Source organism: Chelonoidis abingdonii, chromosome 13 (genome assembly GCF_003597395.2).
Source record: "Chelonoidis abingdonii isolate Lonesome George chromosome 13, CheloAbing_2.0, whole genome shotgun sequence".
NCBI lineage: Eukaryota > Metazoa > Chordata > Testudines > Testudinidae > Chelonoidis > Chelonoidis abingdonii.
The window spans coordinates 14,588,655-14,602,612 of record NC_133781.1 but is presented as its reverse complement, the minus strand read 5'-3'; the positions used below and the strand labels follow the sequence as shown (position 1 = coordinate 14,602,612).

Sequence of the window (13,958 nt, the reverse complement as noted above, 5' to 3'; positions counted from 1 at the left end):
AGGCCCCAGAAGTATCTAGACAGACAAATCCAAAGCCATGACCCACCATTCCTGCTCTAGGGCTCTGCTATTTCTTGGTTTTCTACAGCCCACTGTGCGAAGCTCAGTTTCTTTGGACTGTGGTTGGCTCTTAAGTCCCAGTGCTTCTGGAGAGAAAATGTAGCTTTTCGAGTACTCGCACCGTTTTTAGGAAGAACAATCCCCCTGATCTTAAAATCACACCTGTATTCTCCAGGCCCGTTCCAGATTACTCCCTTTGTCCTGTCATTGCCTGTCTCTGGCCTACATGCCTTTCTGACAAGAATCCAGACTTGACTAGGTTAGTTCTTTGTGCTCTCCTGAAAAGTCAGCAAATTGGGCACATGAAAAGAGCCCTCAGTTCAAAGGCATCCCTCAAAACCCTTCAGTGCTCCACAAGGGTCCGAGGGGAGATACTACTCCTCTCTCGTAAGCTCTCCAGAGGCTCAGGCGGCTACAAAGACATGATGCCGTAACAGGCAGTAGAAATTCTAACCCAGTTCACAAAAGAAGCTTCCTCCGGCAGTTCTAGCTATGGCCATCTGACAGCTATCTCCAAGCTGTGCTGGCATTCAAGAGAAGCAAAGGGCAAGCCCTGCGTGTGCTTGGAGATTCACAGCCTTCTCTATTATGTCAGGCATGCACTTCAGACCAAAAAGCTACATACACAGAGTAAGAAAAGACAGGAAAAATCCAGCCTGAGGATCTTCCCTTAGCAGATAACAATAGAGTGCAGCACTGAGCTGAACCAAAAACCCTATACACTCGGAATTGAGAACAATCATCTCTGAACTCCCCAAAAAGCTGCCAGAGGATGTAAGATGGCAGCCGGCCAGGTTCAGACACCTCCATTTTTCCAGCCTCCCCAGCCCTACCTACAGAACAAGTCAACAAGCAGAGCCAATTGCTTCTCACTTTGCTGAAGAAGAAGTCAAACCCTATCCAGTCTGTCCCCTTCCCTCCCACAGGTAAGAGGGCCAGTCTCCAGCTGTGGCCAGTGATAGTGACTCAGTGCAGCTGTTTCCAGGCGATGGCAACCCCCTTGTTCCCCATGCAGAAGTGAAAAGCTCTTTTCACACCCTGAAAGCACAGCCTGCAACACTTCCCAGAAGAGAAGAAGTATGACGTTGGCCTGGCCCTGGGCTCAGTCCCCAACTCTGCCACATTGGAGGAGTGAACTGGAAGCTAACCCTTTACACACCACTGGATGAGCGCCAAACCCACAGATCCCATGGCCACACTGGATTCAGCCCGCCTGGTGCTGGTAGGTGCTGGGGACAGGGCCCTGACGGTCACTGCCCCACAGATAAAGAGTGCCTAGCAATCCCGGACTCATCTGCCTGTGGATTCGCTTCGCTGCCCTGTAGGAGAACCCAGGGCCAGGAACTCAAGGAGTTTTGCTGAACACAGATGCTGCTGGAATAGCAAATATTTCCAGGTCTCTTTCTGGTTGGGGGGAGGGGGAGGAGCTGGCAATAATCCCCTCCCACAAGGACCCAGGAACAGAAGGGCCCCACTCCCTGCACTGCCAGGAAGGCTGCCCCAGACACAGCTCAACAGGAGGTTGGAGGGAGGGAGGCGACGCTGGCTCTTGGATTCACCCCGTCTGCAGATGGCTGGAGCCGGGAGGGGTGGCAAGCCCGGCCCGAGCAGGCACAACGGCGGGGAAGGAGGCTCAAAGACAGGGGCGGGGGGGGGTGTTAGTTGCCAGCTGTTGCCCTGCCCCCTTGAGAGCCCGGCCTCTACTGAGGCCTTCGGGCGCACAGAGCCCCCAGGACAGCTGCAGCGCTGAGACCCTCTCGGGGATTCCGCCTGCCACTCACCGGAGCCAGCGACCCCCTGCTCTGCTCTGCGCCATCCCCCGCCGCCCCCAAGAGGAGGAAGGGGACTCGCTGCCAGGGCAGCCCCGCTCCCAGCTCCGCGCCTCCCCGCAGACCCAGCCCAGCCCGGAGCGTCCTGGCCGAAGCGCCCACTTGGAAACTACCCAGCGCGAAAGCAGCCCCGTGCGCTCCTCCAGCCTAGGAGCCAGCGGCCCCTCCTCACGTCCCGGCAGATCCCCCCCAATCCAGCCTCAACCCAGGCGCTGCCTCCTGCTGCTGCTTCTCCCCCTGCGCACCGGGGGAAGGGAGAGACAGCACTATCCCCCCACCGCTGAGTGGGACCCCCGGGAGTGCTCGGGCGCTGCCCCGCGGCGCAAGCTCCTACCTTCGAAGTCGGAGATGATGCCCTCCAAGTGCGCGTTCACCGCCGGGTCTGACATCGCGGCGCGCTGCCCCCACCCCCTCCCCAAATAAAGCCCCCGGCCGGGGGTGGCTGCGCTGCGGCCAAACTCCTGCCGAGCCCCTGGCCGGCCCCACAGCACGATCCCAGCGACCGCGGGCTGGGTTCGCCGCTGAGCTCGCCGGAGCCACTCTGGGGCCCCCTCCCGCTCGCAGGCTCGGGCTGAATGAATGGAGGAAGGGCAGAGGGAAGGAGTCCTCCCAGCTCGCTCACACACACCCAGGGCACAGTCCCAGCCCCAGCCAGTGCGAGCGCAGCCCAGCCTCCCCTCCTCGCACTGGCTGCTAGGCACGCCCGTCAAACCTGCCTCCCGGCTCGGAGATCGGGGCACGCAGCCGCCTCGCCGCCCGCCGGCCCTTTGGAGAGGGGCAAAAACAGAGCGGGAGGGCGGCGATCACTCCTCGCTCCCAAAGAAAGTGCAAGTGAGTCGTGCTGGTGTTTGCCAACACGCTGTGCAAGGCGAGCCGGCTGGGGCAGGCTAGCAAGGGCCCAGGAGCTCATCTGGGGTGAGGGCAGCTGTTACAATTGGGGGCGCCCCTCACGCACTTCCTGCCACCGGGAGAAATCACCTTCTGCCACTATGGACAGCATGCCACCCTGCAGCCCCTTTCTGGAGGGAGGGACTCATGTGCCATGCCCAGTACTGACACAGGCTTTCCCCACTGCTTCTGTACCCCCCCTTTATTTCTGCCAGCCTGCCTGTATTTCCACACTTCTCCCCACCACTTCTGCCTCTACTCTTCTCCATCCCCTCTTTGTTTAAGATTTGGTCTACTCCCACCAGTAACTAAAATGGGTTTAGACACTGATCTAACCACCTGTAGTTAAACCGGTCCAATTCCCTTATGCGGATACTCTTACATCAGTTACGTTCAGGGGAATAAGCTACCCTGCTATAACCAGCTTAGCCACAACCACGCTGGGGGAGGATGGCAGAAAACCATAGCCACCATAGAATTAGTTCAGTCAAGGCAAACAATGGGTGTAGAGTGGGCCTTAAGGACTGTACCAATTCAGTGAGTTAAACCAGTGCAACTTTAGTTCATAGACAAGGCCTCATGCTTTCCAACCTTCTTTGGATTACACAGGAGCTTCTTCCTTTGCTTTACCTCCCCAATTCTCCCTTGTACTCGCTCCTCCAACAGCGTCAAGCCCTGCTGTGCCAGTAACAACCTTTCTGTAGGAGATACCCTTATGATCCACTCACTCTAACTGGTTAGAATATGCCCATCACTATAGCATCAGTGCATGTTCCTGCAGCTGATCAGAGATTGCTACAGAGCAGTTAGACATCATCATGCTGCATCTCCCTGGGGACTGAGTCTTCCGCAACTGGGTGGTTTCAGACTGATATACTCTGGCCCTGGAGTCCGGGTGCAGCTTCTGACTCCGTTTAGTCACTCTCTGCCTCCCCTCTTCTTGGATTGTGCATCTCGCCCCATCTGTATGTTGCCCCTCCCCTTCTGCTTTCCCCTTCCAGCTGTGACTCAGATACTATAACCTTTACTCAGACTGGGTATAACGATATATGTAACCCCAGAGAAGGCTACTACTCAGCACGTTCTGTTCCATTCTAGGTAGAGTCTTACACGGAGCTCTTCACCCTGTAGCATCTGAGTAGGGGTGGCAGAATCTGGCCCTCTGTCTTGTCATTCTCCAACCAATGATTCCCCCAGAATCGTTTTGACTGTGCTACCCTAACCTACTGAATTTGTTCAGAGACAGTAGCAGGAAAAGTAGCATAAAACAGACCCAATGTAACTCTTTTTCTGCTGGGCCATGAGGGAAGCGATGTGAAAAGGAGCAGGCTGGGTATAACCGTCCATTGCTGCAATAGGGGCACATCTGCAGATTTATTTTATTTTTAAATTTTTAATGACTTTTTCCCCCCAAACACCGAAGAGACTTGTCCTAGCACACGGGAACCCAAAAGCAAAACGAACTGGCCCAAAGCTGTCTACAGCTACAGGAAATCCAAAAGGCAAAGAGTAAAGGGTGAAAAGTACAGCTGATTTCCACTGCTGTTCAATCCAGAACTTCACTGGGTGATGTTCAGTTGCTGATTTGATGACATTGGTTGTGCCCTGGCATGTAACAGAGCAGACCACATGAACCAAACAAATGGATCGCCAGTCTAGATTGGGTATTTAACACTGCTGGTTTTAAGCCATATGAAAGCAGCAGCAGAAAAGGTGATTTGTTTTTTACCCAGTTTTAATAATCTGAAGTTACATGGAAGGACTTTCTTAAAAAAAAAAGAAAACCATGATTGTTTAAACAAGCTGACTAATGCCCCTTTAAAACAGCAATATGGTATTTTAAGCTACAAACAGCTTGTCAGACATTACAGCCTCCCTTTAAAAAGAATAATGCTCGTGTCTTGAATTCTTTACACGGAACTGGTAAACCACAAACAGTTCAGAGAGGTTCGCACTTTGCCTCCTTGCCATCACAGGTTTAAAAATAATGTAGATGCTTATTGCATTGATAACATGTGAGATTGCTAAAAAATACGTGAGTGCAACTTTCTTTGGAAGCCCATGTTAAATTAGCCCAGTTATACATTCCAAGTGCGTTAGACAACGGCATGAGCTCACATGGGTTTACAGCTCGAATTGCCTTTCTTGTGATGCTAATCTCACATCCTTAGTGGGCCCTTGCCATTTGCACATCTACACTGAGTCTTTGGGGAAAGGAAACTCTTGTTACATTATACAGAATCCAATGCTCCTGACCTGTACCAGTGGCCTTGGCACCAATTTTGAAAGGAAGCTTGTGCTTCCTTCTTGTATGGTGCTAAAGTGCAGAGGTTATATCCACAATCCATATGAAGTGGACAAAAAAAGACCAAACACAGAGTCTGAGATTTACAATTGGCTAGTATAAGACAGTGATTTTCAACCTTTTTTCATTTGCGGACTCCTAAAAAAATGTCATATGCAGGTACAGACCCCTTTGGAAATCTTAGACGTTGTCTGCAGACCATGGATCCAGGTTGAAAACCATTGGTAGAGAAATGTTGCCTTGCTAAGACTGATGGAGAATTCTCCCAGTATTGGGAGCTGTATAACCTGAGTTAGATTGAGATGAGCACTGCTAATGGGCATAAGCCTCTGGTGAATTGTCATGATGGGGGTGGGGATGGAATACAAATGAAAAAAAAAGTGAGCAAGCAAAGAAAGAAAAAAATACGGAAAGAAAACCACCCATGGCCCTCCAAGGGGCTGAATAGTGCCTGTGAACCACACAGTGCTCTCACTCCCATTGAATTCAGTGTGAGAGGAGACTGCTGAGACCCTCAATGAGCCGGGTCCATTGTTTGGAGTCTGATGTTACCCTCCGAAATACGTCACCAGGCAATAGTGTTGTACTGCGATGGAATCTGTGTTTTTGAGATGGGGAAGGGGTCAGGGAATAGGGAGTGAACTAGCTAGTGGAAAAACCTGCTAGTTCGATACATTTTTAATGCCAATTATCTCAGTGACAACAGAGCCAGAGCCTGGACTCATAGCTTCTCTGGGAATACAGCTCTTGTGATACAGAGGGAAACAGCTTCCAGAACAGAGATAGACACAGGGAAAGTCCATAAATACAGAGATAGGGGAAATGAAGTCATCAACAGGAAATCAAAACCCTTTCTCTCTGTTTATTTGAAATGATACCTATTGTGGAGGAAATGGGAAAATTTCCACTGCCTCACACTGCACAACCTGAGCCAGGGGGAGAGACAAGGGGGAGAGGTTTGTATGGCCACATTGCAACTTGTTGCTTTCCAGATGATTCCTTTTTTTACTTCCATTCCCTTAGAGAATTACTTTTCATATAAGGCTGCTAAATGCCATCTGTTCTATTAATAGCACACTGAGTGATGCACAGAAAAGGAATATTAGAAAAGCTAACATGGCATGCAGCCTACTCAGACTTGGGGTATTCCTACACTGCAGTTAGACTGCAGCAGCTGGCCCGTGCCTGCTGACTTGGGCTAAGGGGCTGTTTCATTCCAGTGTAGATGTTAGGGTCCCTCCCTCACTGCAGGGTCCTAGAGCCCAGGCCCCAGCTGGAATGTCTCCACTGCAATTAAACAGCCCCTTAGCTCGAGCCCGAGTCAGCTGGCATGGGCCAGCCACAGGTGTCTAATTGCAGCATAGATATTCCCATAAACATTGACTAAAACCCTAACTGATAATGCTTGTATGGGTTTGATTTAATCTGTGAGGAAAGTGACCAACATCTGAGCTAAGGCTGCCGCTGCCACTAGCACAGGGGTGTGAGAACAGTGAGTGAATTATATACCAGATGGGCTTAACAACTGGGCACAATGAGAGGACTGGAGAAGGAAGAGGCGGCTTTCATTTGGAATGGTTTTGCTTTTGTTGGGTTAAGATATAGAGCTGTAGATTCTTAGCAGACTTGATATCTCCTCCCTTCCTCCATACAGCTGTCCTTATCTCCTCCTACTTTCCAATCTGCCCCTAAACTCCTTGAATGTCAGATTTATTCCTGTGGTCTCCCAGATCTACCCGGTCTGCTAGGATTGGTGGGAAGGTTGACTTTGTCTAATGGGCAAACTCAGCTATCTTAACATAATCTCAGCTATGCGGTTGCTTTGCATCAGTCTGCACCACAGAAGATATTGAGGAGATGGGTACCCCACATCTAATCTTTGCTGGTAATAAAGATGAGGTGCTGTCAACAGATCATTGGCCCAGATGAGGGCATCTAGAGCTGTGATGGAATTTGGAAATGAAGAGACTGAGGTGCTAACCCCGATATGCAATCTCTCATTGAAATTAACTACCAGGATAGCAAATAGCAAAATAAATAAATAAAATGCTAGGGATGAGCACAAAGGATTGGATTCTCATGTTTATGGATAACAAGAATATCCAGATTTACAACAGTAAATATTATAAAACTAACAGGAGTTTTAGAAGGGAGGTAAATGCTCATGCCTTGGCAAAATCTAAACACTAGCTGGCCGGGGTTAGGAGACAGCTTTCCCTGGGGCAGTTTATCCCATCACTGCCTCTCCTCCAGTGCACCTTTTTCTGAAGCACCTCTTACTGATCACTGGCAGAGTCAGAATTCTGGACTGAATGGACCTTGGGTCTGATCCATTATGGCACTTCATATATTTGTGGAGTTTAAGACCAGAAGGGACCATTTGATCACCTAGTCCAGGGGTTCTCATACTGGGGGTCGAGACCCCTCAGGGGGTCACGAGGTTATTACATGGGGAGTCGCGAGCTGCCAGCCCCCACCCCAAACCCTGCTTTGCCTCCAACATTTATAATGGTGTTAAACATATAAAAAGTGTTTTTAATTTATAAGGGGGGGGTCTCACTCAGAGGCTTCCTATGTGAAAAAGGATCACCAGTTAAAAAGTTTGAGAGTCACTGACCTAGTCTGACTTGTATAGCACAGGCCATCAAATTACACTCAGTTACCCCTGTATTGAGCCCAATAACTTGTATTTGGCTAAAGCATCTTCCAAAAAGAAGGCAGTATCATTCTCACGCATGCCATATCTGGAGCGGATGTTGTGATGGCCAAAATTATAACAGGATTCAAAAAAGAGTTAGATAAATTCATGGAGGATAGGCCCATAAATGGCTATTAGCTAAGATGGTCAGGGATGCAACCCCATACTCTGGGTGTCCCTAAGCCTCTGAGCACCAGAAGCTGGGAGTGCATGACAAGGGATGGATCACTTGATGATTATCTGTTCTGTTCATTTCCTCTGAAGCACCTGGCACTGGCCACAGTTGGAAGACAGCATACTGGGCTAGATGGATCATTGATCTGACCCTGTATGGCCATTTTTCCGTGGTAATATCAATTCCCTTCTCCTACTTACTACTCTCCTATTTATACATCCAAGGTTTGCACTAGTCCTTTTTTGCCCCATTCTACAGATATGGCCTCTATTCCTTGTTCCTAAGAGTATGACTTTGTCTTTGACTGCATTAAAACACATTTTGCTTGGACGGGCCCAGTTTACCAAGAAATCCAGATTGCTCTATATGATTCCCTGTCTTCAGCATTATTTACCATTCCACCAAGCTTTGTGTCACTTGCAATGTTCCTGCGTTATGATGTTTCACAGGCCCCAGAAGTGATTGCTGGGACTTGCGAACATCCTACAAGTGCAGCTTGCAAAATACAGGAGCCAAGTTAAAACTAGTATAATCCAACATAGCATAAAAACATAAGAACGGCCATACTGGGTCAGAGCAAAGGTTCATCCAGCCCCGTATCCTGTCTGCTGACAGTGGCCAATGCCAGGTGCCCCAGAGGGAGTGAACCTAACAGGTAATGATCAAGTGAGCTCTCTCCTGCCATCCATCTCCACTCTCTGACAAACAGAAGCTAGGGACACCCTTCCTTACCTAACCTGGCTAATAGCCATTAATGGACTTAACCTCCATGAATTTATCCCTTAATATCTGGGACAAAGCAGCAGCTCTGAGCCTCGTTCTCCATAGTAGAAGTCCTTTGCTCATGCTATCCCTACTGTCAGGAACTGGGTGCCTCCTGGCTCTCTTCAAATGCTTTCTCCAGACCTGTCATTTCTCTCTGGCCTATGACTCTCAGCTCTTCTCTTAAAAAGCAACCAATCAAATCTGACCACTTAAACCAGCCAGTTCTTTTTGTGATCAGTCATTCTCCCCCAGACTTAGTCTTTACCGGCTCTCTCGCCCTGCCATGCTATGGTTACAGATGCTACCTGTAAGTTATGTTGTAATCTGCATACTTTACAAAGATAACTGGATTTCCTGGTAAACTGGAAACTTTCCAGTTTGGCAAGGCATCCCACTGACCAAGCCAGCTACATTAAGACCAGTATAAAGAAAATCACAGTTGCAATATCATCAGTTGGCTGGCCAGCAACCTTCCTACACAGCAAACTTTCCCCCCTGGTTCCTCTGAATTCAGAGGCCCACCTGACTCTGTGCTGGGCCGCCACATATCTCCAATCTCCCCCATCAATTGTGTGCATCCTCGGTCATGCTGGAGGCTGAGTTTTCCAAATCTCCTGGCAATCTTCCTCAGAAGCAGCTAGTACTGGCCGGTGTCATTAATTGGATATGAGGCTAGATAGATCTCTGGTGTCATGCGGGCTGGGCAATTCCTGTGCTCCAGATCCTGCAGCTGCACAGGGATGGGGAGGAGATGCCAGGGACCATGGCATTGTAGAGGACTGCTGTCATAAACAGATAGCTAAGGGTTAATGTTTCTTTTACCTGTAAAGGGTTAACAAAGGGAACTAAACACCTGACAAGAGGACCAATCAGGAAACCGGATCTTTTCAAGCTGTAAGGGAGGGAATCTGTGGGTGTTTCTTGGTCTTGGGTCTTTTCTGTTCGTGCTCTCTCGCTTAGGAGGATCTATTTCCAGTCCTTCTAATCTTCTGTTTTCAGTTGTAACTAAAAGTACCAAGTATAGTTTAAATTGTTTTGCTGTATGGCATCTGTGTATCTGGCTGGTGGAGTCTTTATGTGTATTGGCTAAGTCTTAAATTGTATTGCTTTTGGATAAGGCTGTTTATCCTTTTCTATGTTATTCATTTTCTATAGTGAAAACCTGTTATCTTACCATCTAGATTACAGAAACTGTATTCTATTCTTCTTTCTTTTTTATTAAGTTTTGCTTTTAAGATCTGTTGATTTTTCTCAGTTGACCCCAGGAATTGGTGGGAGGAAAGAACGCAGGGGGGAGGGAAAGACTGCTCTCTTGTTTAACTCTCCTAGTGTCCCGGGCGGAGAAGCTAACGGGGGAAGAGAGAGAGAATTTTTTTCTGTTTCCTTGTCTTGGGTTTTTCTTTGTGGAAGAGGAGAATGCTTCTTGTATTGTGATGTAAAGAGGTTGATCAGTTAACTCGCAGTTAGCCCAAGAGGAATTTCTGGTGGGAGAGCGTGGGGGTGAATGGTATTTCTTTGTTAGGGAACTCGGGCTTTCTGAGTCTTGGTCCCAAGGGAAGATTTGGGGGACCCAAGTGTACCAGGCACTGAAATTCCTGGTTGGTGGCAGCCTAGCAGATCTAAGCTGGTAATTAAGCTTAGAGGGTTCATGCTAGCTTCTCAGGTTATGAACGCTAAGGTTAGGGACCATGGCATGGTAGAGGACTGCCCAGACAGCTATATTATAAAACAGGGGCAGGAAGGAGTGACATGTCACACTGCGAGTACGCTCTCTTCTCTAAACCCTTGGGAGTCTCCCCTTATTGCTCTCACAGTCTGCTCCCACCTCGAACGCCAGGCTCAGTTGCAGTGGATGGCCTGAGTCATTGTGGCTAAATGAATCCTGGAGGCATGTTTTTAAAATTATCCAGCAAACCATAGCAGATAATTAATCCGCATCTCCCTCTTTTTCCTCCCCTGGCTCTAATTAGAAAATGGAACCCTTTGAGGGGATCCACTGTTCACATTGGGCAGTCAGACGCCTCCCCTGCTGAGCTGAATCTGCAGCTGTTCCGTGATGAATCAGCCCTCAACAGCTTTCTAGGCCAGGGCTCCCATTCCATAGGATTCAGAGTGGTAGACATGTTAGTCTATATCAGCAAAAACAACGAGGAGTCTTTGTGGCACCTTAGAGACTAACAAATTTATTTGGGCATAAGCTTTCCTGGGCTAAAACCCACTTCATCAGGTGCATAGAGTGGAAAATACAGTAGCAGGTATATACACAGTACATGAAAAGATGGGAGTTGCCTTACCAAGTTGGGGGTCAGTGCTAACGAGACAATTCAATTTCCATAGGAAGAACACACCAGCCTCTGTGCCCTGCAGGGAGAAGGCTGGGGCTCAGAATGCTCTATAGCTCCCCATATGGCTGATACAGGAGCAATGCTGCCTGATCCATCCTGTCTGTTTTGGTCAGAACAGCGGCAGTGAAGTGGAAAACCAAGGAGAGAGGGGGCTTTTTAACTGTTAGGGGGCAGAGGCGTGAGGAGCCCAGGTGACTTCACTGCTCCTTAGCTGCTCTCCCTCACCAATGAACTCTGGAAGATAGAGCCAGCACACAGGAAAGCTTTCCTACCCATTCCAGCCCCTAGCCAGAACTAGGATCCCTACCAAATCCAGTGCAGTGAATGCAAACACACACATCACCCAATGGAATCTTAAGCCAGCTGCTTAGGGAACAGGGAAGGAAAGGTTTGCAACTTCCTAGAGAAGGAAGGAAGGAGTATCATTAAATTGGGCTGGGTTTCCTTTCTAACTGGGCTTTAAATGCCGCTACAGTCAGTGAAGTGACTACAAAACTGGCCATTGTCCATGCATCCATGTGAACCCATCATGTGCTCAGGTTTCCACCACAAAGTTTCTGCTCACAACACCCCTAGGAAGAAGCCCTGTGATCTCCTTTTTTAGAGGTGGGGAAACTGAGGGAGAATGTGTTCGTGGCAGAGATTTTCAAATGGGGTCAGCACATCAGCTGCATCTGGGTGGGGAGCTCTTCCGAATATCTGGTCCTTATTCAGGTACCTACATGGAGCCGAGCTTTTTGGAAAGCCTGGCCCTGGCTGTGGGTGCTGAGCATTTCAAAACCTGACCCTGGACTCCTTTGAAACTCAGGACCCAGGAATGAATTTAGCCTGAAACAAAACACGTGCTACTAAAATACAGCTACAGCAAGAAGAGTGACTCTGTAACAATGATACTTATTTTCCATCAGTGTTTCCAGATCAAATTTGCTCACTTAGTCAGAGAATCAAGCTGTGCCTTTTCTCTTCCATGTGTACATACATGCACACGTGATCTTGCCAACAATATGCAAAGGGCCAAGTCTTCCTCTTGTGCAACTTGGAATAATTCCCTTGATTTCAATGAAGTCGCTCTGGATTTACACTGGTGTAATTGAGATGAGAATCTGGCCCTAAACCTGTTTGCTTCAGCAGGATTTATACTGGATTTACATGGTGTAAATGAGACTGGAGTCTGGAATTCAGACTTCAGTCTCAGTCTTGCTAGCCATATGCAGGCAAAACTCTTTTTGACTTGAATGGCAGTTTTCCCATCTCAGGACTGCAGGATTGGACCCTGAGCTGCCAGTTCTGTTTAACAAGAGCTTGGCCTGCTGCAGCTACACTGTCTCTGGCAACAGAAACCTTGTTTGTGCCAGCAACCTGAGCAGATGTGACACGGGAGATGCGGGGAGCACATAGGCCCAGTTTTACAGACTATAATGGAACACATGGGGGTCAGCAGTAGCATGCCAGGAGGCAGGGAAAGTGGCCCATAGTCCAGTGGGCTCCATACAGGAACTCTGCTGCTGACACAGACACGAAGTGCCCCCCCTCCCCAAGCGACGCTCCAGCAGCACTCAGAGCCTTATTGACCTGAATGAGCAATTTGTCCATTTACACAGAGCGACCCGTGTGCACTTAATGAGTTTGCTATTGACCACACGGACCTCATGCTGCAAACACATGAGTCACTCATGGCATCAGTGTCAGAGCCCAGCTGGAAGCATTTCACGTGGAGCCGTCAATTCCGGCTATTGTGTGCATCGAGGAGCTGGGAAACAAAAACACTGTCTGAAGCCTCTGCTGAGGGACACACTGATCTCCCCAGCTTCGCCAGAACACGGACACTCCAGCAGAGCCAACGCGGCAGTGTTGACACAACGTGTTCGCTGCTTCCCTTAGCCCAAGAGAGACCTGCACCACTAGGCTACTGGCTCAGGGAGGGGGCAAATAGGCTAAGGATACCATTGCCATGCCTCTTGGGAGGTAGGGTGGGAGATTTAAGTGCTCTGAGATCCTTGAGTGGAATGGGAAGTGGAAATGCCATTTAGGATTCTATCTACCCAAACCTTGTGGCCTTCAAGGTAAAATAAGGTCAGTCTGAAACTCTCCTCCAGCTTGTTTATTTTCAGCTCAGCGCTCGTTATAAAAGTTCTGCTTAAGGTGCAGTCTTATTGGAGGCTGGCTTTTCACAACAAAGGCCAAGCGTGCTCCCCCATAAGGGGAACTAGCTGACAATGCATCATCACGGCACAGCATGTCTCCCCTCGTCAAGCCTTCCCCTGCAGCTGTCAGAGGCATCTGACTGTCGGAAGTGGCTGGGCCATTATCTTGAACGAGAGGAGATGTCCTCACATTCCCAGCAGGAGATATTTTGCATGTCTCTCTGCTCGTGGAGGGAAAGAACAAGGGTGGGGGGAACGTTAGTTTGGGACCCTGGTCCCCAGAGAAGCAGGCCACTTTGGTTCCTGAAAACTTCCCGGCAGCCCCTAATTAGAGAGGGCTCGGAGGAAGAAATGAGCCAGTGTAACACACATGCTTTGCTGCCAGATGTTTCTCCCTCTGCTTTGCAGCTGGTCTCTAGCTGAGAGCTTCCGAGCTCCTTCCTTCAGGATAAGGGGGCGATGTAGGAAGAAAACGGCTCTCCATGCTGAGGTGCTGCAGAGATTACCCTTGGCTACTCCGGCTTACACAACAATCTCTCCTCCCATATACACAGCCTAGTCTTTCCTCTCTCTGCCTGTCTGTCGCCCACCCTTCCCTGTGCGCTCCTTCTCAAGTTACACCAGGCTGCTAGGCGGTAGTGCAATGCTCTTTTCCTGTCCAGCTGGGTATGTCATTCCAGAGAGCAGCACACAAAACCAGCCGAGGAGTCAGCCTGTGGAGATGCTGTCCCAGCAGCTCCTTCAGCAGT

At 49.2% G+C, this 13,958-nt stretch overlaps 1 protein-coding gene across 3 annotated transcripts in view; it reads right to left on the bottom strand.

The window, feature by feature from the left end:
• Positions 1 to 13,958, bottom strand: part of SEPTIN9 (septin 9) — a 281,197-nt gene that overhangs the window by 150,386 nt on the left and 116,853 nt on the right. The window contains exon 1 of one of the 3 annotated variants that reach the window (XM_032792785.2): positions 2,224 to 2,569. The exons of the other annotated variants lie outside the window; for them this stretch is intronic. Within the exon in view, the coding sequence (XP_032648676.1) occupies positions 2,224 to 2,278 (55 nt within the window). The 5' untranslated portion in view covers positions 2,279 to 2,569. Of the gene's footprint in view, positions 1 to 2,223; positions 2,570 to 13,958 lie in introns of those variants that run through there. 3 annotated transcript variants of the gene reach the window in all.